This window comes from Botrytis deweyae (assembly GCF_014898535.1).
Source record: "Botrytis deweyae strain B1 chromosome Unknown BDEW_006, whole genome shotgun sequence".
Classification (NCBI taxonomy): domain Eukaryota; kingdom Fungi; phylum Ascomycota; class Leotiomycetes; order Helotiales; family Sclerotiniaceae; genus Botrytis; species Botrytis deweyae.
In genome coordinates this window covers 27,952-54,579 of record NW_024066213.1, presented here as the reverse complement: position 1 = coordinate 54,579, position 26,628 = coordinate 27,952, and the positions used below count along the sequence as shown (strand labels likewise).

The window sequence follows — 26,628 nt, the reverse complement described above, 5'->3', positions numbered from 1 at the left end:
AAGAGCGCACCAAGCCTCTCCATCTAATTCCCGATCTACCACGAGAACGGCGACTCAAAACATGCATCTCTTTTTGAAAAGCACCGATGGGTATCGTTCTTAGAATACAATATTTGGCTAGGAATGTAATAATAGAGGGTGAGCTGTAATTCTCTGCTTCGATGGATTGATGTATATATCAGAATGGATCGATCTAATATCACACTTTTTATGAGTGAACTAGCGATCATCAGATTATTCCCGATCATTGTCATGTCCCCCATTAGCGAGTTCTTAAATGCCAGCTGCCTCCTACTATTCTGCTCTACTTTACCTCTCCTCATCATCTCATTACGTATAAGTATCCCAAAAGTGCAGATTATTCCATCAAGATTCACGACACTATCTGATCTGCACAACGAGCATTCGCCAAAAATTTCAATGACACTTTCCTCGTTTGATATTCCAAGAATTTTAACACTGCTACCCACAGGCAATGAACAAAGAAGATGCATGCAGAGAAGAAAAATAACTCAAACCACACGATATCAGCGCCTCCAAGTGACAGCCATACCACCACCCCTTCCAATTGCTTTCCAGAAAAGCCACCACCCGAACTTTACATCCCGGACAACAAACGACACAATAATGATATTGACCCCGAGCAAGCCCAACCAGCAACACGTCCCGAGATAGAAGCTCCTCCAGACGGCGGTTACGGCTGGGTATATCCACTGTGTGTATTTTTGATCAATGCCCACACGTGGGGGATCAATAGTGTAAGATCTCTTTGTTGTCAGAAAACATTCAATGCGCTGATTCAATGTTATAATACACAGTCGTAGGGAATATTTCCCCCCAGTACTTCTAATAGAAACCAATACATTTCCCAGAGTGAGCAATGTAAATTTCGCTTTTATGGGCGGTCTTTTCCTCAGCGTGGCACAATTCATTGCGCCCATCGCCACAATCACTATGCGAGAATGGGGAGCGAGGACCACCTTAACGATAGGAATCATATTGCAAAACACAGCATTATTGAGCGTGTCATGTTCGACTGAAATTTGGCAATTAGTTTTGAGTCAGGGCGTATGTTTTGGTTTCGGGATGGGAATGCGGTTTTGTGCTACTTTTGGTATGATTCCTCAATGTTTTGATCGTCGACGCTCTCTTGAAAATGGTATAGGGACGGCGGAGTCAGGAATTGGAAGGCTTATTGATTCGTTGGCTTCTAGAGCGCTCTCTCAGAGGTAGAGTACTGGCTGGACTTTTCGAATTTTGGCTATTGCATCAGCTGCTGCATGTGGCTTTTCCACCATCATAATAAAATATCAGAATAAAGCAATTGGAGCTGTTCAGATCGCTTTTCATACCAGCCTCTTGAAAAGACCAGAGTTCCTACTCACTTTAGCCTGGGGCTGTTTGAGCGTCTTGGGTTATGTGGCTCTTCTCTTTTCAATATCCACCTACGTAAACATAGTGGGCCTTACTATATTCCAAGGGTCGATTCTTGGTGCTACGTCCAATCTTGGAGGAGGTCTTGTCCGACCCGTTAAAGGATACGCTAGCGATGATTTCGGACGAATCGACACCGCACTTGTTTGTACATTCTTGGCTGGTATCTTTTCTCTTGTAGTTTGGATCCTGACCAAAAATTTTGGGGTCCTCAACTTCTACGCTTTGATTGGTGGCGCTGTTTCCGCAACATTTATCACTACAGTTGCTCCAGTGGGCGCAGAAGTTTTAGGGTTACAATTCTTACCATCTGCTCTATCTACATTCTGGGTTTCGGTGGTCATACCGAGCACATTTGCCGAGTCATGCACTTTGGTTGCGAACCAACAATGGAGCCAATTTTCTGCATGCCCAGATATTCACTGGCTTTATGTATATGGGGGTAACCTTTTCCCTTTGGCTTGTGTGAGCATGGATGATATCAGGGTTGCAAAAGACTGATACTGATGATGCTATCAATTGTGAAGCCATGGTCCGGGGCAAAATTGCTGTGCCTCGGGACCCTATGATGATCCAGAAAGTGAGCAGAGTTCTTAGTGTGATAAGCAAGGCAAAGTCTGCCAAGAATTTGTTCAAAATAGTGAAGATATAGATCTTGGTAGATTAGAGACGTAAATGCGGTATAAAATCGGAGAATGATTTGTTAATATGGAGGATTGAAAGTTTGCCAAATTAAAATTTGGTGGATTTCTACTCTCCTTGATTACCTCGATCTATTTTTTCTGTGGACATTGAAAGAATTAAGGGTCCTCAAATCCTCCACTATTAACATGATAAAAGTGAAGCAGAAGTGACTTTATCACTGATGAAAGGAGAATAGACCATTACAAATGATGTTGTGCATTTCAATAATTCATGGTTCCAACAATCTTTCCTGCAATTGTAAACACACTTACTTCTGAGTGATATGACAACCATGGACGACCTGGAAATCCGAAACTAGGCAAGATGCATGAACTGGAAAAGAATGGAAAGGAAATATTGGTAATGAATTGGAAATTATGACTATGTTTGAGCAGATTGAGAAGCTCTCCTATGGGCACTGGCCGGACAAGAAGGCCATCTTTAACCAGTTTATTCGTCCTTCGCCATACAAATTGCAGCAAGAGCTAGCAGTTTTCTTGATGTGAAGGAAGTAATAAAGTCTGCGATCAACCAACCGAGCGTGGGAACAAGATTCACGAGCAATTTCGCTCCTAGAATTCCCGAAATTTGTATGTGACTGTATGTTCTACGAGCACAAAGAAACTTTCCGCTACTCTCCTTTCCCCAAAGGACTAAACAGCCAACTCAATTCCTCCACTTTCTCGGAAGCCACAAGCTCTTTCAATCCCTCAGGAGATAAAAAATCATGATCACAATACTCAAACCCGGGAACAACAGTCTCGCTGATCAAAAGTCCATCACTATCTTGACCACCTTCAACATCTGGCAACAAGTAGGATGCCTTGTATTTCCCGCCATTTACAATCCATTGTAACTTTTCGCCAGCAGCAACATTCTGACCAACAATGAATGTCTCGATTCTCTTTTCCGAACCCTCTTCATCGGCGTGTATCAAAACATATCTGCCCCGGCCTCTGTGTAGTGTATGAACCGTTCTTCCCTTATTCCGATGAAAGCCACCTTGCGGACCATGCGGCGTAAGCAGATAGAAAATACTAGTCGATGAATTTCGCACGGTGGGATCGAAGCCAGGTCTTTGGGGAGCAATATCTGTAGTAGAGGATTTATCGGAGCCGAATGGCGAAGGAATGACGTCTGGGGCACGATCTGTTTCGGCAAAGAAGCCGCCCTCAATATGTGGGAGAAGATTGAGTGCTTTGATGACTTCTTGAATTTGTGGGGATGAGTCGGGTTCCGACGAAGGATAAAAGCTAGGCTTTAAAGGTTGATAAGTTGAACCCAACCTGAAGAGATATGAATGCTAGAAGACAGATACTGTCGTGAATCAGAGACTGAAAATTCTTAAGAAATGATGAAGATTCGAGGGAATTGAGAGAACTGAGGGGATTTGATCGCCCCTCCCTTTCCCGTAGATTCTTCGATTGGGTCCATTGTGGACGGTGCTACAGGTAAGCACCGTGTTATCAGAAATCGGCGATATTGATAATCGCGCCACAAGTGACAAAATTTCGTTGTTATCTCGGCCTTCGATTCATGAAGCGTCAGTTCGCAAGATTTATCACCATGCTGACGTGAATGCATAGCCGTTAGATTACTTTCACCCGTTGCATTGCATATTTGAATTCTGCGGATGAATCTAACCGGAATTAGATGGATGATCAGCACATATCAATAATGATACTTTTTCTCCAGATGGAAATCATAATTTCGGGTCTGGTAATTATTGATTTTCGATATATCTGATTACCCATTCAGTATACAGGTATATACTTGAGTACGACCTAGGTAGGTAGGTAGTCAAGGGCCCCAATAAGAGTGTAATGATGGATTGTGAGATTAAACAAGAAAGCTGCCAGTCCTTGAATTGAAGGATTTATGAGTGTGACGAGACAGGAGTAAGTGCTCTCTCTCTCTCTGTATTAATTTAAGCTTTTCCATCCTTTCGGAAATCAAATCGAATGATGATTTGTCGACTTTATATTATTGCTGCATACATACCTAGTCGGTACCTACTGGGGAGTGGAGTGTACTAGGTAGGTCGTGAGGTAGTCTCGAGATGACATAATACCATCACAAGGCAACAAGGCACTCTAGAATTCACGGAGTACATGAAAAAGTGCCATGTTAGTCGCAGACCATCTAAGAATAATGAATTTCCATATTTCCATATCTCCAAATCTCCATATTTCCACTTCTTAACAAACTTATGAATTTCTGACAAATGAGGAACTTCATCCGAAGCTCTGACTTTCTTCCTGGTCTACCTACTATCTCTCATTCAATCAACGCTCTCAACTCACTCACTGTTCTGTTTCTCTTCTCCATCTACCATCTACCTTCCCAAGTACGAAGTAGTCATTTATTCTCCTTTCTCCAATCTTTCCATCTCTTCGGAAGCTTCTCATACGATACGTTCTCCAATTCTCCATAACTCATCTCATCACCTCACACCTTATTTCCCAACTCTCCACTTCCGCTTCTTTCATCCACTTTAGCAGCCAGCATTACTTGAAACTAAATAAGAAACACGACCTTGATCAGCCATTTTTCCTCATTTAACGATTTCACGACGGGAGGAAAAAGCAACTTACGAGTTCGTGTACATTCAACTGTATGTCTTTGTATAAAACTGTAACTATACCGAAGAAGTACATTCTCAATTCGTCGAGATAACTTTCCTTGACCAACCAACTACTTCAATTCAATTCAATCATATTCTATTCATCTCTCCTTCAACTTTACATCCAATACAATTTTATTAATAACCACTTTCTTACAATCATATCATGTCGGGAATTTTAAGCAAGCGACAACTTGCGCGGAATGAGCAGGCACTTCAAGAACTTGTGAAATTGCCAGGAAACAATGTTTGCGCAGACTGCCAGGCGAGGAATCCAGGTAAGCATCGAAGATCTATATCAGCCTGAAGATATATTAATTCAAAGATCTAGGATGGGCAAGTTGGAGTGTAAGTCATCATCGGCCACTGGCGCACGACTCTGTGAACGAGGAGTAACTATGTCCTGACAATCACTGACTATGGAATAGCTGGGAATATTCCTATGTATGCGTTGCGCGGCCTTACACCGAAAGCTGGGAACACATATCACAAAAGTTAAATCATTGAGTATGGATTCATGGTCGAAAGATCAAGTAGATGTGCGTTCGCAAGTATTCTATCTTGGTATGTTTCTAATGGTTTGATAGTATATGAAGAAGACTGGAAATGTCGCGTCAAATCGAATCTATAATCCTAAAAATACTCGACCTCCGATCCCTATCGATGCCGATGAAGCAGATTCGGCCATGGAACGATTTATACGACAGAAATATGCCAACGGACCGCCAGCCCAGAGACGGAACAATACTGGTAGTTCGAGCTCAGACGATCATCCTCCACCGCTTCCTCCCAAAAATGGGACCAAATTCGGCTTCAGATCGGCTTCTTCCATTTTCCCCCTATCCTCAAAGGCGAAAAAAGACAATGCAGATGCGCAGGCAGAATTTGATCATTATAGCCAAGCGCCATCACCTCCGAGAAAGAATAAGCATTCAAGAATATTCGGAACTTCCCTTGACGCAACGGATGATCTCGAGTCGAAGTTGGCCAAACTGCGAGACATGGGGTTCAGGGACGAGAAGAGAAATAAGGACGTGCTAAAAGGCTTGAGTGGAAATTTGGAGAAATCTATTGAAACTCTAGTTCGATTGGGCGAAGGTGGTTCCAGTGCAAGAACGGCATCGTCTATAAATTCTTCTGGGCCGCGGACCCCAGCTAGCCCACCTGGTCTATCATTTGAGCGACCTCAAGCAACCAGTCCCACTATATCATCGGCCTCGAATAACCCATTTGATAGACTTGATAATCCAGTATTTCCTCAGGCACAATCTACACAATCTACTGGTTCAATGGCACAAGGGCAAAATCAGATGATGGAAGGAAATCCATATCAAAATATTGCGAGCACAAATCCATTCGGGTTAATGCCGTCACAGTCACAACTCAATCTCAACCAAGCCTTTCAAAACATGTCGGTATCTTCGTCACAGCCTCTTTTTCCTCACCACACAGGGGGGCTGCCTGGTTCTCAACCCCCACCAGTGCAACAATTATATCAGCAATCTATGACACCCCCTGTTCCATCTCTACCACAACACCATTATGCTCCAGTCATATACGAAAATCCAGGTCAACAGCCTCAATTACAGCAAAATGATCGAAATAACTTGAACACGAATCCATTTATGCAACAAGCATCACCGCAACCAGTCGTAAATACCAATCTTCAGTCGAACCCCTATATGCAACAATCGGTGATGAAGCAACCTATATTCGCAAGTCCAGTCACTCAAACATCACAACAGCAGTATCCTCCCGGGAGCTACAACATGGGAATGCAGAATCCTCCACAACAAATGAATCCTTTCTTTAACCAGGCGAGTCAACAACAACAAGTACAACAGCAGCAGCAGCAACAACAAGTACAACAACAACAAGTACAACAACAACAAGTACAACAACAACAAGTACAACAACAGCAAATACAGCAACAGCAACAACAGCAGCAAAGGTCGCAATTGCAGTATGGATACCAGCAGCAACAGCAACCACAATCACAATACCAACAGCCTCAAGTCCAACCCCAGCAAGCTCAGTATGATCAATATCGACAGCAAACCTACCCCATGATGCCACAGCAGACTGGACGATTAGTTGATAAGCGCAGCATTTTGGATCTTTACAATTATCCTCAATTAGCGCCTACTCAGATTCAGCAACAGCAACAACCAGAACCGATGCAACAACAGGCACCTCAAGTTGTGGAAATGCCACAGCCCAATGGACAAATACCAGGCGGCAGTAACAACCCCTTCATGTCCAACGTAGCGGCAGCACCGACCACGTCCAACGGATCTGGTAGACAAATTAGTCGGGAGAGTATGATGATAGATGCTGGGAGTTGGCAAAATGGGAGACATAGCCCAGATGCATGGGGACAAATTAGTGGGAGGCGGTAAATAGAGGAGAAATGTAAATTTTATAGGGAGAATCAACAATTCTTGGCCTAGGAACAAGTTATCAAGAAACCATGAAATGAAATTTGAACACTGCAGTAAAGAACGGTTCTTTTCCGAGACGATATATCATGTGTACCCTGTAGCCTTCGTCTTGTCGTATTTTCTTGTTACATGTCAGCAAATACGGTGAAAGCTTGCTAACAAATGAAACCTCCGGATCTCACGTAAAAAGGCTAGGCGGCTCCTCTACCCCGCCTCCAGCCCCGCAAAATGCACACGGCTTCTAGAAACTTGGTTTTCGTGGCTGTCATCCGATTTTTACGGGTTCCTAAACCTCTTTGTTCGATGGGCGGAGGGGGAAAATGATTGGTACTGTTGGAGGCACGTCATCATCAGTTTAAAAAAAGCTTCTATACATTTGATTGAATGTCGCCGTTTTCAATATTTCCTCATCTTCCTTATACCTCATCTCTACTACTCTGTATGGATTCTGGATCTACACCCTCCCAATCATCCTCAATTGACAATCCAGATATCTTACCATGAGTTTCAAAATGGTAACGTCGATACTTCTTTGTTTCCTCGGAAACATATGGATGCTCCCTTTGAGTGTATTTGGTACTACTGACTTCTCTGTAAATGCGGGATTGTCAACTTGGAATCAAAGCGATTGGTCCTTGACTACTACTACATATATTCCGGGACAGTATCAATCCAGATTGTCTCTTGCCAATGGATATATTGGTGCTTCTCTTGCAGCAGCAGGTATGGCGACTCATTGAGAATAACGTGTATTAGTTCTGATTTATAACCATCCTGTAGGTCCATTCTTTGAGAAAGATGTCAACCAAACAGATGCAAATGGTATACCACCCTCGAATGGGTGGCCATTATTCGACGATAGAATTTCCTTCTCTACCATTTCCGGATTCTATGATGTAGAGCCAGCGCAGGTCCCTCCTCAAGGAACTAATTATCCTTGGTTGAATCAGTATGGCTGGGAGTCATTCATTAGTGGGATCCCACATCCAACGGGGATTATCTTCTCTTTTGGATCTAGTTTCCTGGATGCAACGGCTAGCAACACCTCAATATCAAATTTTACTTCCAAAATTTCATTCAAAACTGGTGTGGCGGAATGGAACTATCTATGGTCACCAAACCAAAATTCTACTTTTAATGTGTCATATGCTGCATTTTTCAGTAGGGAAAGGCCGAATGTTGTGGCCGTCAAATCTACTATTGTCTCCTCCGCAGATGCCGAAGGGCAGGTCACAGACTTGCTAGATGGTCAAAGTGCCCTTCGATCCACTCTATCCTCCAAAGGATTAGATGATAATGAGACCACCATTTATTCAGCAGTAAATCCTAACAATCTTCCGGATATTACGGGATTCGTTGTTTCTGGTGTCAACTTTACGAACAGTTACACCGACACTTCCTCAAGAACCAATGCCAGTGGGGCATACGTAAGCTCTGCAAATGATACAACGATTGGACAGTCTTTCAACATTAGCCTGAAAGCTGGAGAAACTGCTGTTTTCTATAAGTATGTTGGAATTGCTTCGACAGACAAATTTAGCGATGCTGAAACTGTGGCTCGAGAAGCTCAAAGGTCAGCACAGGAGTCTGGATGGAACACCCTTCTGGCGGAACACACTGCAGCTTGGGCCAAAATCTTGACAGCAGACTCTGTCGACGATTTTACAGATCCAGTCACAGGAGAATTACCAGAAGATCCCAATGTTCAGGCACTCCACATTGCTTCAGTTGCAAATACCTACTATCTTCTCCAAAATTTACAACCTGATGGTAGTGGGTTGAATGATAACAGCATCTCAGTAGGAGGATTATATTCCGACTCATATGCCGGCCTAGTATTCTGGGATGCTGATTATTGGATGGCACCCGGACTCAATCTAGCATTTCCAGAATGGAGCAAACAAATCAGCAATTTCCGAATCAAGCAGCATAACCAATCTTTGGAAAACGCAGCTTTCAATAATTACCCCAACGGAAGCTCGCTTTATTCTTGGACTACTGGAAGATATGGAAACTGTACGGGCACAGGTCCCTGTGTCGACTACGAATATCATCTCAACTATGACATCGCATTTAATTTAATGCAGGAATACAACATCACAAATAACAAGACTTGGTTTGATAATGGACCTAGGCAAATAATTGAGAGTACTGCCATTATGACAGGGCATTTGCTGATGTATAACGAAACCACACAATCATATTGGATATACAATATGACTGATCCGGATGAATATGCTAACAACAAGGACAACGGAGCATTCACGATAGCTTCTGCTGCGACTCTTTTGGAATTGGCAAACGATCTGAGAGTTTCTCAGGGCTTGGAAGCTAATTCAACTTGGCAACAGCAACAACAAAATATTGAATTCCCATCTGCAGCCTCCAACATCACGTTAGAATATCAAACGATGAACAACAGTGTTGCTGTCAAACAGGCCGACGTGGTTTTATTGACTTACCCCTTGGATTTCAATCAAAATTATACCGAAGCAGACAAACTATTAGATTTAGATTATGTACGTATTCTTACCCTTTTCTTGATTGTGATCTTACTTACATGGACCAAAGTATGCAAATAAGCAATCGCCTGACGGACCGGCTATGACTTATTCTATTTTTGCTATTGATGCCAACGCTTTGTCTCAATCTGGATGTTCTGCATACACTTACACATTGAATGGTTTTCTTCCATATCTCCGAGCACCCTGGTTTCAATTTTCGGAGCAAGCTGTTGACGATGTCACATTGAATGGAGGAACCAACCCAGCATTTCCATTCTTAACTGGGCACGGAGGAGCCGATCAGGTTGTACCCTTTGGTTATCTAGGTATCCGAACAGATCAACCAACTCTCTTTTTCAACCCTTCACTTCCTCCTCAGATCTCCCACATCAAAGTCCGTACTTTCCACTACGCAGGAGCAACTCTCTCGGCTACCATGAACACTACCCACACAAACATTACTCGTTTCCCTTCCACTAAGCTTAGCGATCTTTATCAAAATACTACGCTTCCTTTTGTCGTCGGAACACCCGGTTCTGCCGCTTCGAATACAACATCCTACAGCATTGCGATAAACCAAACTCTCACCATCCCCAACCGTCTCTACTTTCAAAAATTGACAAAACCTAACAATCTCCTCCAATGCTTGCCCGTAACTTCCAATGACCCATATTCAGCCGGACAATTCCCGGTCGCAGCGATCGACGGCGCATCATCAACTTCCTGGCAACCATCCACAAATGAATCCTCTTCCCTTCTCATAAACAGCACTTCCATTCCTGCATCCCCCATCTGGAGCATCTATTTTAACTGGGGTCTTCGACCTCCCCTCCGCGCCTCTGTCTTTTTTGGCAACGAAACTACAGATGAGGGTCAGATATATGGAAATGAATGGTCAATTGATATCGAGGATATTTCTCCAAGTCTCCCATATTCGCCGGGGAATACGACGCAGACTTCCAATACGGAAAGTGTGGTTCCGGTCGTGGGAAATGAAACGAGATTGGTGGTGGAGGGTGGCGCGTGGAGTGGGAAGTACGTTAGATTGGTGGTAGAGGGGTGTTGGGAAAATGATGGGAAGGGCGCGACGGTAGGTGAGTTTGTTGTTGTTGGGGGTTAGATGAAGTGGTTGGGTTTGTGGGTGGAAATTTTATGGATTGGACTGGATTGATTGCATTTTAATGATAGATAAGTGAGATGATATGATTTAATGAATGAGATACAGTTACAACAATCACATTCTTGATGAGAACTTGCTGCTTTGTGGGCATATAGGGATATAGGGGACATGTTCATGGGGAGAGTGACCTAATTCTATGGAGGATAATCTCCAGATTTTAGATCTCAGTTAGCTATACGTATAAACTCAAGAGTGATTTCCACAGCAAGACGAGAGATGATCGGGAATAAAATTGTACTATCACAAGATTCACTCAATGATCAATACGACTGCCGCCGCAAACTCAGAAAACACTAGTCAAGTAGCTTGGATCTAACAAACTCTCCTAAGAAAATTGTGAATCTCGATCAAAACATCGCGAAGTCCGTCAAGCGACACTTTTTGCAGATTCACCTTGGGCCACATCAACCTTGGAAGACATCTCTTGCGAGGTACTGCTCGAAAATTTCTCGCTCTCTTCTGGTTTCCTCCCCCACACAACATGTATCTTATTATAGGCGTGAATATTTCGATTCGGGATAGATTTTCGAACATTCACCAGATACACCTGTCGGTCATCCCTATTAGACAACCCATAACATGTGGGAAGGCATTGTGCGGGGAAACTAACCTCGATTTGTTCTTGCTTCCAATTTAAGATGCGAGAAAACAAAGCCATGCTAAAGCTTGATAGGCATGCAAGCCAGTTCTCTTCAGACATCTCCCCAAGGTTATGTAAGTGCTTGTCTTTGGACCAAGGGTTGACTGGCAATTTAAACACCTTTTCCTGCACGTCCACAAATCCAGCTGCTTCGTACCAGCTCTTGAGGTTTTGGGCAATATTCATCGATCTGCCAGCTTTGGTTGCCGCTTTTTCGACAAACCCGATCCATTCTAGGAATGGCCAGGTTTTAGTCATCGATTCATCGTCACAATATGGAGTGAAGAAAATCTCTTGACTCTCCATATAGCCTCCTGGCTTCGTGTAGTGAAAGCCTCTTTTTATGATGGTTTCAAAATCCGTGAAGCACCCTAGCAACACACGGGTATGAATATAATCAAAGTGGTTGGACGGAAGCACCCAATCGTCATCGCTAGCATCGTCGATATAGAAATGAACGTTTTCTGGGACAGATACTGGCTGGATTGGAGAGAGATCAGTGGCTTGGACTTCTGCCTCTGGAAAGGTATCGCCCATTTGAATTGCCCATTGACCTGTACCGGTACCAATATCGAGAATATACCGAGGGTCAGACAGAGGAGCGAAGAAATTGCGACCTGAAAAAGCACATTTTAGCATATCGAATTGTGCCTCAAGTCTGTCTTGTTCATTGACGTCATTTGGGAAGTGGTATGCTAGCAGGCTGGTTAGCTATTGACAAAGAAAGCCAAATTGGACATCAGTACTTCCTGGACGATAGCCATGATATGTTCTGCCATTTTCTTCTGGAAAATCCACAACACTGCTTGTCAAAGACTTGGATGATGACCTGGATACGAAGTCAGCGTTCTCGGAGTTATTCCAGCAAGGCGGCTCGCACTAACCCATCGTTGGACTCAGGAGTTTCGGGTGATTGTGTTTCGCGCTCACAGCGAGAGTCTGCATTCATATTTGCACCTGGGGATTTACATACTAGCGGTGCCTCGACATCTTCTGCATGCTGTGGTTGAGTCGCTGTTGGGGAAAGAGCGCATTGTCCAGGTTCTTGACACTTCGACATGTTTGTGCGTGGCGAAAAGGTCTATCGTGAGAGATGCAAAAGGGGCGACCCAAATCCTCGGGTTTGTGAAGTGTATTTGGTACGTTTAATTCTACGGAGAGAAGTTTTGTGGAACTTTCGTATGGCTGCTGCGTGCTTGCTTCTCCTGCAAGTAGGCATGACCACCGCAGCCGATTGCGAGTTCGCATTGCTTCTGCTGGTTTGAATTCTCCATGCTCAATTCTCTACAATGATAGGCCAAAGCAAAGCCAACATAAGACAGCATGGCGATTTGCCCGCTGGTTCACAAGAATCGTGTTATACATGTTGGTAGTTTTGTAGCCCTATTTCATATATCTCATTCGCGAATCTAAATTCCGCCATAGTGGTCTGACTCAATGCCGGGAGTCAATTCAACCTTCGGAATCCATGTGTTGGGATGCGTTAGCCAGATGCATGAGAGCCCAGCCTACTGGTTGGTATTTCATTTGTAGTTGCATGCAGCTTGGCGTACGGAACTCGTGCCAGCTACGGATAAATGCATTCAGCCTGGACCAACAAATTGTTGGAGCTGCAACATTTATGTAATGGACCACGACACTAGTATTCAAGGTTATCCGCACCTTGTAGCCTCCCGATTATTTGCAATAGTGATAAATAATATGCATGATATCAAATGAGGAAGTGGTTTCCAACAACAAGCATTCAATTTCGTTTGATAATCATGCGAATACCCGCCTGGGTTCAACTGGGCTCCATATCTGGATGAGTAGCCAGAGAAGGAAGATCCATCACCCGACGACATGGCAATGGGAACCGAGACCTACATGCTTTCTGTCTTGCTAGTCATACATAAAGAGTTGTATAACCACTCGTGTTTGATTCCGACCCAGTCCAGGTCCCGACAAGACTTTAGTTGCGGGAGGAAGTATCCTTTGTGCAAGATGAGGAGGGTTACCTCCAACTCTTCGGACTCTTTTCATCTACCGATACATATCGGTAGCTTTCTCTTGTCACTCATTGTTACTGAGGGGATTTGATCATTGACACAAGAGAATGGCACGCGCCAGAGTTTCGTTGCAGGACACATAATGGAACATTTCAAACAATCCTCAATTGGTTCCAATGTCGTGAATGCCCAACACCATTCAATAAATTTGTAAGACACAATTCTATTCCAATGGTCAACCGGTCCAAATTTTGATGTTGCAATTGAATCAAGCTCAAAGCATGAATGTCAACGATGGGTGATGTGCGCCGGGTAGGTTGAGACGTTCCATAGGTAGGTAGGTAACCTTGGAACCTACCTGTGTGGCGCAAAAATGTGGCTGCACGCGATGTGGCATATTACTCCACCTGAAAGAGGGGCAACTAGGAATTTGACCTAAAATGGAAATCTGCACACTTTGAGGCAGGAGTTTGCGATCAACAATTGGCAAAGCCATGAGATAGGATGTTGTTGACAGTGACTATATAAACTCCATGGCTTCGCTTCAGCATTTTAGTCGTGCAATGTGACACGATTTTCAACGCGCAATCCCACTAACGCATCTTATTACCTCCCATTATCTTTCAATAACTATGGCGTTCTCGGTTGCATCATCATATGATAAGCTTCGATTACTCCTTGATGATACCTCAAATGATGCTTTACCCGCACCCAATGCCATCGCTGTAGCTACTCGGTCCCTCGCCACAAGTCTCCCCGCGGTTGGGCTTGGGGAAGAAGCCACTGCAGCACATATTCTATCAGATATAACTCCCGGTTTCAATGGCCCGAAGACTTCATCTAACTATTATGGGTTTGTCACTGGTGGTGTCTTCCCGATTGCAGAAGTCGCTGACAACATCGTCACCGCCTTTGATCAAAATGTTCAAGTGCATTTACCAGATCAAAGCGTCAGCACTGCTGTCGAGGACAAGGCCTTGGGAATGCTTGCAGATCTGTTGGATCTTGGAGATGACTGGAATGGGAGAACTTTCACTACCGGTGCTACCGGGGCAAACACTCTTGGACTGGCATGTGGACGGGAAGCTATAATTTCTCGACGGCTCAAAAAGAAGGGAGAGAGCAGAGGCGTTGGAGAATTGGGATTACTTATGGCCTGTAATGAAGCTGGGATTACAGAAATCCAGGTCTTGACTTCCATGGCTCATAGCTCTATATACAAATCTGCAAGTATTGTTGGGCTTGGAAGAGCTTGTGTAAAGGATATTGGTACCAGTCCATCCGAGCCATGGAAAATCGATATGCTTCTTTTAGAACAAGAGTTGGCCAAAGAGAAAGATGGGGTGGCTAGCATAGTTTCGTTGAGTGCTGGAGAGGTCAATACTGGAAGATTTGCAACTGATGGAAGCCACGAGATGCAAAAAGTCCGTGAACTTTGCGATCGCTATGGCGCCTGGCTACATGTCGATGGAGGTACGTTAAAAAAACTATGGTCGTTTCTTGTATCTACAGCTAACAATTCTTTAGCCTTTGGAATTTTTGCTCAGAGTCTTCCAGATACTTCGGAATTTGCCTCTATAAGAAGCGTATCCGCTGGTTTTCAGTTAGCAGATTCGATAACAGGAGATGCTCATAAAATGCTTAATGTGGTACGCTATACAAACCCCATTCATTAAGCTAATCCTTTAAAATCTTCCTGACTAATATTTGCTTAGCCTTATGATTGTGGCTTTTTCTTCACAAGGTCGGTATCAACACTGTCGTCTGTATTTCAAAATCCGAATGCAGCATATCTCTCATCTGGACCATCGAGCATTCCATCGCCTCTGAATATTGGTCTTGAGAACTCACGTCGTTTCAGAGCCCTGCCAGTCTACGCCGTACTTTTGGCGTACGGTCGTGAAGGCTTGAGCCAGATGTTTGCTCGTCAAGTCAGATTAGCAAGGGGAATTTCAAAGTTTTTGGATGCACATGTGGGATACGAACTACTTGCGAAAGGCAAGTCGGAAAATGAAAATGCGATTGAGAATACTCATATCATCGTTATATTCCGAGCGAAAGATGACAGCACTAACAATGAATTGGTTAAGAGAATCAATGCAACAAGAAAAATGTATGTGTCAGGGACAAAATGGGGGGAGAGACCAGCCTGCAGATTCGCAATCAGCACGTGGAAAGTCGATGTGGAGAGGGATCTACAGCTGATCCAAAATATCCTAGATGATGTCCTCCAGGATCAACATTAATAGCTTCAATGCACCTTCCTTATATTCCCCAACCTCATTCTAGTTGTTGAAGACTCCTGAGAGATCCTACTTCCTCCTAGCACAATTGTCAAACATCACTCACACATCTGCAATATGGGAAATGGAGCCGCCTATTGTACAAGCATTTTGGAGTAGGTTATGAGTCCCGTGCTAGGTGATACATCGTAAATTAATATTCGAAGTCATCAGGTAACGCAGCTATCTCATCTTAATCTACGGATAAGATAAGTAAACTGCTGTTGCATCTTTCTTAAAAAACGAATCTATGGTATTTGGCTGCTTTAAAGGAAAGTATTGTCCTTAGGTACTCAAACAAGAGAAATGAACTGTTTATATCTGTACAAACTTTGCGGCTGATCGTTGGTTTCTTATGAAATCTAGAATTGCTCAAGAGAAAAAACATTCAAACTCCTTTCCTCTCATCCCAACCATACTTCTTCAAATATTCATCCTTCAATCCCGCAAAGTTACTTGCCACAAACGGAGCAAATAAATCCTTAAACCAACCTCTTCGATGACTTTTCAACCCCAAGTCTTGTAGAAGGCTGTCACAATACCCTACCAACTCAAACGTCATATTGTTTCCCTCATCTCCACTGCTTAAGTATCTTCTGCTATTCCACGCTGTGAATAAAGCAACTTCCTTTTGCTGTTCTTGGCTTGGCGGGAGAGCTAGTTTGCCATCCAGATATGCCGTCGCCCACATAGACTGGCATTGTACGACCGGGAAATAGTCTCCTACGCTTACTTGACCGATGAATACGATGGAATTTCCGTCAATTTCTGAACCTGATGTAAGGAGGGGCGCGATGTGTTTGTAAAGACGATATGGGGTATGGGTGACAGGACGACGGTAATGCGGGGGTGGATTTGCAAGTTGCGGAAATCTGGAGACGACTTTCTGGTCTGCTTCTGAGGCAAGCTGCTTCCAATTATCTTGATATTCCTCACGCTCGGAAGATGGTAGGTGAGGAAGACCAAGCGATATTTTTTGATCCTCGGTAAAGAACTGAAGGGATGGTACCCAGCCAGTACCACATAGTATGGCATCTGCCAGAACTACATCACCATCTTTTAAAAGGATCTTGTGTTCCTCGATACTTGCAATGTCGGCACAATAGATCCGAACGTTTTCAGCAATGATATCGAAGAAATCGACCTGGTTCAGTAAACCACCAGTACAATTCTGCCAAAAGATCCTATTCTTGAATTAGCAGACTGCCAACACGCATCCCGGTACATAATTTCCTACGGAGATTGAGGATTCAATTTCTCAAAGCCTTGAAGATTTTTCCTTCCATTGAAATCTGCATCTTTCCTTGTTTCATTATCAACAGCACCCCAAAAGGCATTCATCATTTTGACTCCATACTTTGTCGAATGCAAAAACCACGTCCACCATGAATTACCATTCAGAAATGAAGGCACGAATGTAGCAGTAATGCGTGTCAATCCAACTTCGAAAGCATTCTTGTAGGGACCCTTCCCTTTCGGAGAAAGAAGAAATCCAGGACCATTTGTGTCAGAAGCCTTGATGATCCATGATACAGTCTTGCCTGCTTTAACAGCTGAGTATACCATATCGGCAGATGACTTTCCAGCTCCTAACACAGTTATTCTCTGGATATCTGGTGAGGTCAAAACTTTGGACGACCCAAAATCATTTTGGTGAAGAATAGGGCCTTGAAATAACTCTTTGCCTGGAAGTGAGGGCATGTTGGGTATAGAGTTGAGTCCACTAGCAACAATCAATTTAGTAGTTTGCCAAGTATTTGAAGATCCAGAAACCACATCCACGGTTTCAATCACCCATTCACCGTCCTTTCTCAGGAGTGATCGAACTTCCGTTGAGAGCTTGATTCTATCACGGAGTGACGTGTCGCCGTACCAATGTGTGTCGACATAATCTTCAAGATACTTGGTGGTATATTTCGCTTTGAAGAATTCATAGTAAACATCTTCTTCGGGGGGTCTGGTCATAGGTAGGTCTGAAAATTCCGCAGTACCGACTGTCCATTGTGTCCAGAATGATTCGTATCCTCTTCCTTACAGAAGTGAGCATTGAAATTTCTCTCGGGAACAAACATGAGGCTTACTAGAATTCCAAACGCCACCAACACACTTGTCTCGATCGAAAATCACGAGACGACATTGTGGATGTATATCTAGATAGAATTTGGCGGCGTATATACCAGAGATTCCTATCATAAAATGGGTCAGTGTATGAAACTTGTATTTGGATTTAGGATGTGCTATTACCTGCCCCAATGATGACAATATCAAATTTTCGTTCTGAGTTCATTTTGCAATTGGTATAGAATACTTAGCATTGATTTCTCAAATGAATTCCTTAAATTCATGCCAGTGTCATCAAACTGTTGGTGACAGGCATTCGTGCATGCTGACACCCCGCCGAGTGCGGTGGAAACAACAGATTTACAGAGATTATTAGTCTGGTTCGTTAAATGCGATTAATCTCACGGATCCATCGTTCCGACTTCATGTGCTGGATCATGTTGATGGAAATTCTCAGTTTAGTTGGTTCCCTAATTAAAGTTGACAGCTCAACCAACATCTTACATGCTGTTAGTGAGATGATAAATAAGTATGCATTTGACCATATCACTATTCTGAAGCGTTTGATTACTTGGACTTTCAATCATAATTATTCTTAAAAACATGACTTTGGAAAGAAATCAACCTGAATTAGGGATTAACAATGGCACTGCTGGCACTGCTGGCACTGCTGCCATAGTTTACTTGACCGGCTGGCGATATGCTGCTGTGGGTATTGCGATAGTTTTGAGCATGTTTTTGGCTTCATTAGATCTGGTAAGAATGTTAATTTTTGTTTTGTGTAAAGAGAAGTAGTAAACTGGGCATTTAACGAGAACTTGAGATCAAGCAATGGAGGCTCGATGGTGGGTGAAAGCTCAGTCAAGCAGTAATCCAGTTTGACGCAAACGTTGCTAGATGAAATAATTAAAAATCTCTGTAAACATCGCCGGCGGAATCAAAGAAAGGATAGTACTTTGAAATTCTAACAATTTAATTCTAGACCATCATTGCCACAGCAATTCCACACATCACCGACGAATTTCATAGTCTTAACGATGTTGGATGGTATGCCTCCGCGCTATTCCTAACAGTCGCAGCGGCCCAATCATTGTGGGGAAAGGCTTTCAAATATTTTCCAATCAAGACTGTCTATCTGATCAGTATAGCTGTCTTTGAAGTTGGAAGTTTGATATGTGGTAAGATCAGATGTGCCAAACAGCGTCTCACTCTTATATCTCACTAATAGTTTCAGGTGTTGCTAGAAATAGCACAACATTGATAGTAGGACGAGCTATAACAGGTTTTGGTGTTGCAGGAACATTCGGAGGATCATATAAAATTATTGGAGTTTCAGCTCCACCAGAAAAAGACCTGCGATGACGGGATTTATGGGCTCAGCATATGCCATTGCGTCGGTCATTGGTCCATTGATTGGAGGTGCTCTCACTGATCGTGTATCATGGCGTTGGTGGTAGGTTGAATTGTGACGCATGTTTTCCCTCAAATGTGGTTCTGATGGGTAGCAGCTTCTTCATTAACCTTCCTTGCGGTGCACTCGCTGCCGCTTCTATAATCTTCCTCTTTAAAGTGCCAGATGCAGTCAAACCAGCTGAGGCGACCTTGAAGGAAAAACTTCTGCAAATGGATATACCGGGATTTCTTTTCATCACTGCGTCCATCGTCTGCTACCTTCTAGCTCTGCAGTGGGGAGGTGCCATTAAAAGATGGAGTAACTCGGATGTGATTGGTACACTTGTTGGCTTTGCGTTGTTTCTCGTGCTTTTCGGGCTTATTGAATGGTATCAAGGCGAGAGAGCTCCTCTCCTACGAATTATCTTCAGGAACCCAACTATCGCAAAGGGTTGTGCTTTCTGCTTTCTGTCAGTAATTTTCAATGTTTTTTGAATTCGGTTGACAGGTTTTGCTTACCAGACTTCTCAGAATCGCCGGTAGCTTCTAAATCCTTCTCTACTACCTTCCGATCTACTTCCAAGCGATTCGGGGAGCTGATGCCACTGGATCCGGAATTCGAACTCTTCCTTTGATCTTGGGTCTCAGTATGTGTTCCTTCTCTATATTAAGCAGACCTACTAATGAAACATTTCACCTAGCTCTGGTACAGATTATAACAGGTATTAGTGTCGGCAAGATAGGCGTCATTAACCCATTCTTGATCGTCGGCGGAACACTAACTACCATCTCTTGCGAATTATTGATGACTTTACAACCAGACTCTTCCTCAAGCAAATGGATTGGTTACCAAGCTCTGGCAGGTATTGGGCTTGGATTTTGCTTCAACGTGTACATCATTGTAGTATAAAACATTGTGAAGGCAGATGAGATAGCAACTGCTACGTCAATGCTTTTGTGTAAGCGTTCTCTCTTCTTTTTAGTCAATGCTTGACGATGCCCCCTTTCTTGATTCCTTTGGGTGAGACATGTCTGTGATGTGTCTAGAATCATTAGCTTTGACACCCTGAGACTCAAAGAGTCATCCAGAATCTTGAGGGGATTAATTAAGCTATTCGATTGAAGCTGAATACTAAACAGTCTCCAACGAAGGACAAGAAGCACAAAACAAAACACAAAGAATATTATAAGCTGACATCCTTGATACAACACAGTCTTTCAGTCAATGGGAGGTGCTCTGATTGTCTCGGCAGCTCAATCACTTTTCCAAAACGAGCTTCTCAACATTATTCCTCATACCAATCCATCAATTAGCCCCTCCAGCATATTCAGCATAGGGGCATCTCAAGTTCAGACTAGTTTTGCGCCTAAGGAATTACCTGGAATTATAGCTGCTTATATGAGGGGTATCCGAATGGCAATCGCTCTATCAATCGCTATGGCCGGAACAGCAACACTAGTCGCATTGAGTCAAGGCTGGTTCCGAATGCAGCAGGAAGTGGGTAGTGGAGATGACGTTCAAGATGGTATTGAGCTGGAACGACGAAACGAGAGTGGTTCTAAGATGGCGTAGATTTGTCTATTCAGATCATGCAGAATAAATCATCGAACGGTACTGAGGTTTGGATGAAGTCGGCTTCGAAGGTTTCGTGTACTCTCAGCCCGATGCTGGGAGTATTTCAACGCCTAAAGCCATAAAATTGGAGGTTATTGTATTATTAGGATTCCATTTTAATTTAGGGTGAGATTGAATTTCAAATGTATGCAAATATTTAGAGCAGTAGAGCAAAAATATATGCTAACCGACTCGTGAGAATCTACGATCCAATCAGCGGCAAAAAGTTTCTGTGAGTAGGCGTACTGGTCTCATGTTCATTTTGTGAAGCGAAACGAATGTGTACAGTAACCAAGTTTAAGCAAGCATGACCGCAAACAGCGGTTGGATCATAGATTGCGTTGTATTTGGGCAATTTTGAACAAAAGAACCTCATGCCATGTTCTCTAAACAGATAGAAGGAGAAATCGAAGAGTATGGCGGTGTTCATTGATCGGAATGGAAAAGGATTCTGGTGAGTAACCTTACCGTGGTTCTTCGAAATTCATCCTGTTCACCAGTTTTATTGATATCGTCGTATCGTGGAATGATATATGATAAATGATGTAAAAAGTTTTGAACGCAACAGGAGGCATGATAACACACTAGTGAATGAAATACCTCGCAGCTTCAGTTCCTCGCAGTCTTATGTACTAATCTTACAACCGTCAAAGTCGATGATTGTCTACGCCGAGTGTAGATGTGTAGATAAGATAAGATCCAGCAGGACAAGAAAATTAGGCTGCCGCGCACGTGATCAACGTCAACCTCAAGTTGATCATTCATACTTTGGAATGTTTAAGTATCGTTTCTTGCAATCAATGTTTTAATAAAAAAATGATAATACTTGTCAAATAATTTCCCACTGGATTGGAATATCGCTACTCATATCATTGAGTCACGAAAATCCCTACCCACGAAACAATATTCTCGTCACTTACTCCCACACCTTTCACAATTCCATACGCAAACCACAAAACACACCACACCACAAGATAATTCCATCATATAACAAATTACACCTCTCAAAATGTCGACTTCACAATCAAAATCACAGCTCGAAGCACTCCCCACAGAACTCAAAGTACAAGTCCTTCGATCTCTCCCAAGTGTCACCTCTCTAAATGCCCTGACCCACTCATCACCACGACTCTACAACGCTTATCATAGCGAGGAATATGAACGTATTCTCCAACAAGTACTAGAGAACGAACTCGGAAGCGAAGTTCTAGAAGAAGCGTGGTTCGTGATTAGAGCAGCCCGGCACGTACAGCTGCGAGCCAGGAATTTTTGGGGTGACCAAATGGACGACACATCGCGAGAGAGAATATCAGAATTATTAAAGAGTAGAAGAAATCTAGATAAAAGTGAGCTGGGCATCACACTGGATGATATGATTTGGTTTTCAAAGAAGTTGCCCGCACTCCAAGAATTGACGATGGCATTCTTTGAAAGTACGATAGGAAATCATCCAATTACTGGAGAACGGATCCCCTTGTCAGCCCATTCAGCAAAATCTCCTTCCAAGAGCGAGCTCTGTCGTATTCAACGCGCATTTCTCAGAATAGAGGCTTTTACCTATTTATTTTCACTTGGAGACCACGATTCCTCAGCGTACAAATCCGCTCAAGATCCAAGTGGTCCTTTCTCAGAGCAAGGATTGAATCGTATTTACCGGCACGAATGGAAACGACGCGGACGTCTGTGTGATCTATGCGAGGAGCAGCAAGTCCTATTTTTGAATCGATGTGAGGAATGGGAAATTGAAGAGATGATTTGCGTGCGAGATTGGTATCTCAGGGAATATGATGCTCTGTACAAGCAATATCCGAAGGAATGGAAAGACGTGTGGATTTATCAAGAATGGATAGATGGAGACCGGAACCGCTCCCTCGAGGAAGTCGCAAATAGTGAATGGCTCAGGGAAAAGAGTTGGATTGATTGGGAAAATCTGAGCGAATTGGCTATGAGCAAGGGGTTTGAGTTGTTGGCCGGAGTAAAACGCAAGGAAACTGGAAAGGAGAAAGTGAACTTGATATATAGTGCCATATACAGTGATGCGATCTACTTCATCGATGTGAACAAGTTCTTGTCCATGACATTGGATGAATGGAAATCCTTAAGGACCAAGGATGCAACGAGAAGAGACATCTCCATTCAAACTTTACAGGAGTGTTTGAAAGAACAATCTGTATGGGAAGAGTCAGGAAGTAATGCAGCATGGTGTTGGGTGCGTAGACAATGGGAAAGAGACCATGGGAAGTGGAACCGAACAGGAAAGTGTTTGAGAAGCTGGGGGTATGTAATGTGGGATGCTTGGAGATTAGATGCGCTGGGTATTTTTGGCAGGGACGTCGATGAGATTGGGATGCATGGACCAAAGAAATTTGGCGGAGCTTTGTTATCGGACTATGTGATAAAGGGAGAGAGTGACTAGAGGATAATGAAGTGATGTCTGATTTTTTGATCGCTAATAGCGAATGTATATACTAAATTAACATTAAGAACTTTGGGGTTAAATGATACATACGTGGAATATATAGTAGGATTTCGTCCATACAAGACACTGAGTCAAAAAACATCTTTCTGTCATACACAATTACCATCATTCTATGATTCGGATATAAGAGTACTCACTTGCAATACCAATCATTCAATTCTATCCTTGGATTCAAGATTAATAATATTTACACTGGCGAATATTACACCTTATATCTATCCATCCCATAATTCTTCAAATCCAACTCAATACTCTACCAGGTAGTACTCATTCAGAAAACGATATTATATTAAAACTCGACTCTTCTCATTGATATTCGCCTAAAGAGAAATATCAAAAAAGTATTCAAAGACATTATTCCTAATATCCACAACTCACTTCGTAGCAAGATATTGATACCATTTAAAAAAATCGAACAAGAAAATACGCATATAGTTTATAGTTCTAAAATCCATTAACAATATACATCTAGCTGAGCCGCAGTGTCACATAATTGACTTCGATTTGTATTATTCTCAACTAGGGGTAGAAGATTGAAAAGACAGTCAGATCAAGAGAAATAAACTGTCAAATAAGATATACAAATCGAGAGGATAATAAGATCTAATATTGTATACTGACTATTATCTCACAACGATTAATCACTTTGCCCTACGTTAACTGTCATTTCAAAGATCATATAACACCTCTTTTTAGATCACATCGTTCGTTCTACTTGGAGATCAAGTTTCAAATAAGGAATTTTGATCATGCAATAGTGAAATCATCTAATATTCTATTTAATATCAAATTATTAACTCTATCAGGTCAAATAAATTCATGATTCTGTTCACGAGTTGAAATTTGACCATCACATCAAATCTTCTCCTCTAGCATACAATTTCAAAATATCAACTACTTTATAAAAGGAACCTAGCACTATGATATGACCTATTAGTAAGATATGATTCCAGATAGGAAAACGATCGTTTATTAAACAGCTAAACGATATTCGAATATCAAATCATAATACAACCGCAAGATCTCAAAATACAATCTTTCCACATCTCTATTCCTAATCTAATTCTTCAAAAAAAAAACGTAAATTACATCACGCTATTCATAATCTAATCCCACTTTTGAAAATCTAAATTCTCATCTCAAGATCAATACTTATCTATTACCTTCTTTATTCTTTCCTTCTCTCCTCTTCTCTTCTCTTCTCTAAATCACTTACATATCTTGTTTTGAATTTAATATACTATATCTATTTCACATACCTACTATCCTCATCTGATATTCATAACTCTTTATACTAATATTTTAATTTAAATATCTTATATTTAATAAATAAATTTAAATCCAATAATTATATTATTTTACATCATATTCCATATTCCCTTCCAAACTCAATTTAATCAACCAACCATCTCCAGTTCCATGCCTCTACACTTCCACCTCCTATATCCCTTCAAACCTCAAACCCTCAATTTTTCAATCTCTCAAATCCTTCATTCTTCCATCCACTTACCATCTCCATCAATCTTCCTCTCACACTCGCCCTTAACTTTACCATCACCCTCCCACCAACTCCCCTCACAACTCACAAACTCACAACCAAAACCCCAAAACCCAAACCAACCTCCAAAACCATAAATCCTAAACAACCCATTCCAACTCATTCACTCTACTCTTCCATCCTCCTCTTCTCCCTTCTTCCCCTCTTCTCCCCTCTTCTCTCCCTCCTCTCCCCTCTTCGCCCCTCTTCTCCCCTCTTCTCCCCTCTTCTCCCCTCCTCTCCCCTCCTCTCCCCTCCTCTCCCCCTCTCCCACCCCCCCTCTCCCCCATCCTACAATCTTCAAACCACTTCAGAGTCCACATTACCACTTCCAATTTAATTTCCAAATCTTCTTTTCGCATTCTCACCTCACTCACCTCACTCACCTCACTCACCTCACTCACCTCACTCACCTCACTCACCTCACTCACCTCACTCACCTCACTCACCTCACTCACCTCACTCACCTCACTCACCTCACTCCCCTCACTCCCCTTAATCCCCTCACTCCCCTTACTCCCCCAAAAAATACACAACACTTTAATATTTTCCTACTCTCTACTCTCTACTTTCTACTCTTTATTTATACACCTACCCTCCTTCCCCTCTCCTTATTTCCTCCCTCCCTTTCTATCAATTCAATCCAGTTCAGCCAAGTCCAATTCAATCCAATCCAATCTAATCCAATCCAGTCAATTCAATCTAGTCCAGTAATCCAATCCAGTCTAATCCAGTCCAGTCTAATCCAATCCAGTCAGTCCAATCTAATCCAGTTCAATTCAATCTAGTCCAGTCCAATCAAATCACGACCTCAATACATCAACCCCAGCTAACTATAAGCTACAAGCTACAAGCAACAATTACCCAATCACTCAATCACAACAGATCTCCAAATTTCTCTCTCTCTCTCTCTCACACACACACGCTCCAAAAAAATAAGACTCATTTGAACCAGCAATTCATTCAGCAAGTAAGTTGCTCATCCATCCCCTCATCTACACAAGACTGTGTTCAGAGGATCAGGGTTCTCTATATCTACAATTCTCCACTACCATACAACATGTATCTATTCACCCAATACACTAAAAAGCCACTATCTCTCTGTTCCACTTCCACTTCCACTTCATTCCACTCCCGCCTCCACTCTCACCTCCAACCCCAATAAACAAAGGAAAAAATCAACAAATGAAAAACTCCTCCCAATCCATCCATCCCAAGCCAGTTCAGATCCCATCTTTGAAGACTAGCACAAAAACACCCCAGATATTCCCCATCCATCAAATCAATCAATCCATTCCATCCTCCCATATGATGAGGAATTCGTAGAATACCTCCAACTCCCTATTAAAAGACAAAAAACATTTCTAACCTCATGCACCCCAATATTTGAGCACCTAGGCATGTAGAAAACAAAAGAGAAAAAAACAAGGTAAAACCCTTTGAAAAGGGACATAGTTAATACAAAGCAACCAAAATCTGGTTAAGCTTATAGCAAGCAAGAATAGATACTATTTATCTTTGTAAACAAATCCATATGCCTGCCTATCAGCTCGTAAAAAAAGACACAAGTAAAAAGTAAATAAGAATCGCCTTCTTTTTTCTTTCATAATAATCTTGACATGATAATCGTTCAATAACTTGATCAGTGATCCCACCAAATATTATCTTTCTTTTTTGATTTTGATGTTGTATGTTTTAGATGCTGTGGGTCTCGTGAATGTGTAAAATGAGCAGGTAACTCATGTGTCAAAGTATAATATATACAAGA

At 42.5% G+C, this 26,628-nt stretch overlaps 10 protein-coding genes across 10 annotated transcripts; 7 read left to right on the top strand and 3 right to left on the bottom strand.

Moving 5' to 3' along the window:
• Positions 1-488: 488 nt before the first annotated feature.
• Positions 489-1,935, top strand: EAE98_003233 (uncharacterized protein; the record flags this gene model as incomplete). The annotated part of the gene is made up of 3 exons (XM_038950853.1): positions 489-715; positions 819-1,068; positions 1,234-1,935. The coding sequence occupies 3 exons, from the start codon at positions 489-491 to the stop codon at positions 1,933-1,935; spliced, it is 1,179 nt and encodes a 392-aa protein (XP_038812317.1).
• An 814-nt stretch (positions 1,936-2,749) lies between these two features.
• EAE98_003232 (uncharacterized protein) lies at positions 2,750-3,552 on the bottom strand (the record flags this gene model as incomplete). Its single annotated transcript, XM_038950852.1, has 2 exons — positions 2,750-3,404; positions 3,500-3,552. The coding sequence occupies 2 exons, from the start codon at positions 3,550-3,552 to the stop codon at positions 2,750-2,752; spliced, it is 708 nt and encodes a 235-aa protein (XP_038812316.1).
• Positions 3,553-4,907: 1,355 nt separating this feature from the next.
• Positions 4,908-7,140, top strand: EAE98_003231 (uncharacterized protein; the record flags this gene model as incomplete). Its single annotated transcript, XM_038950851.1, has 4 exons — positions 4,908-5,019; positions 5,073-5,089; positions 5,170-5,280; positions 5,329-7,140. 4 exons carry the CDS (start codon positions 4,908-4,910, stop codon positions 7,138-7,140), a joined length of 2,052 nt encoding a protein of 683 aa, XP_038812315.1.
• Positions 7,141-7,694: 554 nt separating this feature from the next.
• On the top strand, positions 7,695-10,806 carry EAE98_003230 (uncharacterized protein; the record flags this gene model as incomplete). Its single annotated transcript, XM_038950850.1, has 3 exons — positions 7,695-7,905; positions 7,963-9,701; positions 9,754-10,806. 3 exons carry the CDS (start codon positions 7,695-7,697, stop codon positions 10,804-10,806), a joined length of 3,003 nt encoding a protein of 1,000 aa, XP_038812314.1.
• Positions 10,807-11,233: 427 nt separating this feature from the next.
• EAE98_003229 (uncharacterized protein) lies at positions 11,234-12,566 on the bottom strand (the record flags this gene model as incomplete). The annotated part of the gene is made up of 4 exons (XM_038950849.1): positions 11,234-11,413; positions 11,477-12,201; positions 12,253-12,335; positions 12,391-12,566. The coding sequence occupies 4 exons, from the start codon at positions 12,564-12,566 to the stop codon at positions 11,234-11,236; spliced, it is 1,164 nt and encodes a 387-aa protein (XP_038812313.1).
• A 1,560-nt stretch (positions 12,567-14,126) lies between these two features.
• EAE98_003228 (uncharacterized protein) lies at positions 14,127-15,740 on the top strand (the record flags this gene model as incomplete). The annotated part of the gene is made up of 3 exons (XM_038950848.1): positions 14,127-14,967; positions 15,022-15,143; positions 15,210-15,740. 3 exons carry the CDS (start codon positions 14,127-14,129, stop codon positions 15,738-15,740), a joined length of 1,494 nt encoding a protein of 497 aa, XP_038812312.1.
• Positions 15,741-16,164: 424 nt separating this feature from the next.
• On the bottom strand, positions 16,165-18,063 carry EAE98_003227 (uncharacterized protein; the record flags this gene model as incomplete). The annotated part of the gene is made up of 4 exons (XM_038950847.1): positions 16,165-16,960; positions 17,014-17,806; positions 17,858-17,962; positions 18,021-18,063. The coding sequence occupies 4 exons, from the start codon at positions 18,061-18,063 to the stop codon at positions 16,165-16,167; spliced, it is 1,737 nt and encodes a 578-aa protein (XP_038812311.1).
• Positions 18,064-18,440: 377 nt separating this feature from the next.
• Positions 18,441-19,199, top strand: EAE98_003226 (uncharacterized protein; the record flags this gene model as incomplete). Its single annotated transcript, XM_038950846.1, has 3 exons — positions 18,441-18,593; positions 18,820-19,015; positions 19,072-19,199. 3 exons carry the CDS (start codon positions 18,441-18,443, stop codon positions 19,197-19,199), a joined length of 477 nt encoding a protein of 158 aa, XP_038812310.1.
• An 8-nt stretch (positions 19,200-19,207) lies between these two features.
• On the top strand, positions 19,208-20,802 carry EAE98_003225 (uncharacterized protein; the record flags this gene model as incomplete). The annotated part of the gene is made up of 7 exons (XM_038950845.1): positions 19,208-19,290; positions 19,346-19,699; positions 19,752-19,768; positions 19,814-19,876; positions 19,931-20,092; positions 20,156-20,188; positions 20,444-20,802. The coding sequence occupies 7 exons, from the start codon at positions 19,208-19,210 to the stop codon at positions 20,800-20,802; spliced, it is 1,071 nt and encodes a 356-aa protein (XP_038812309.1).
• A 1,051-nt stretch (positions 20,803-21,853) lies between these two features.
• EAE98_003224 (uncharacterized protein) lies at positions 21,854-23,260 on the top strand (the record flags this gene model as incomplete). The annotated part of the gene is made up of 1 exon (XM_038950844.1): positions 21,854-23,260. One exon carries the CDS (start codon positions 21,854-21,856, stop codon positions 23,258-23,260), a length of 1,407 nt encoding a protein of 468 aa, XP_038812308.1.
• Between the last annotated feature and the right edge of the window lie 3,368 nt (positions 23,261-26,628).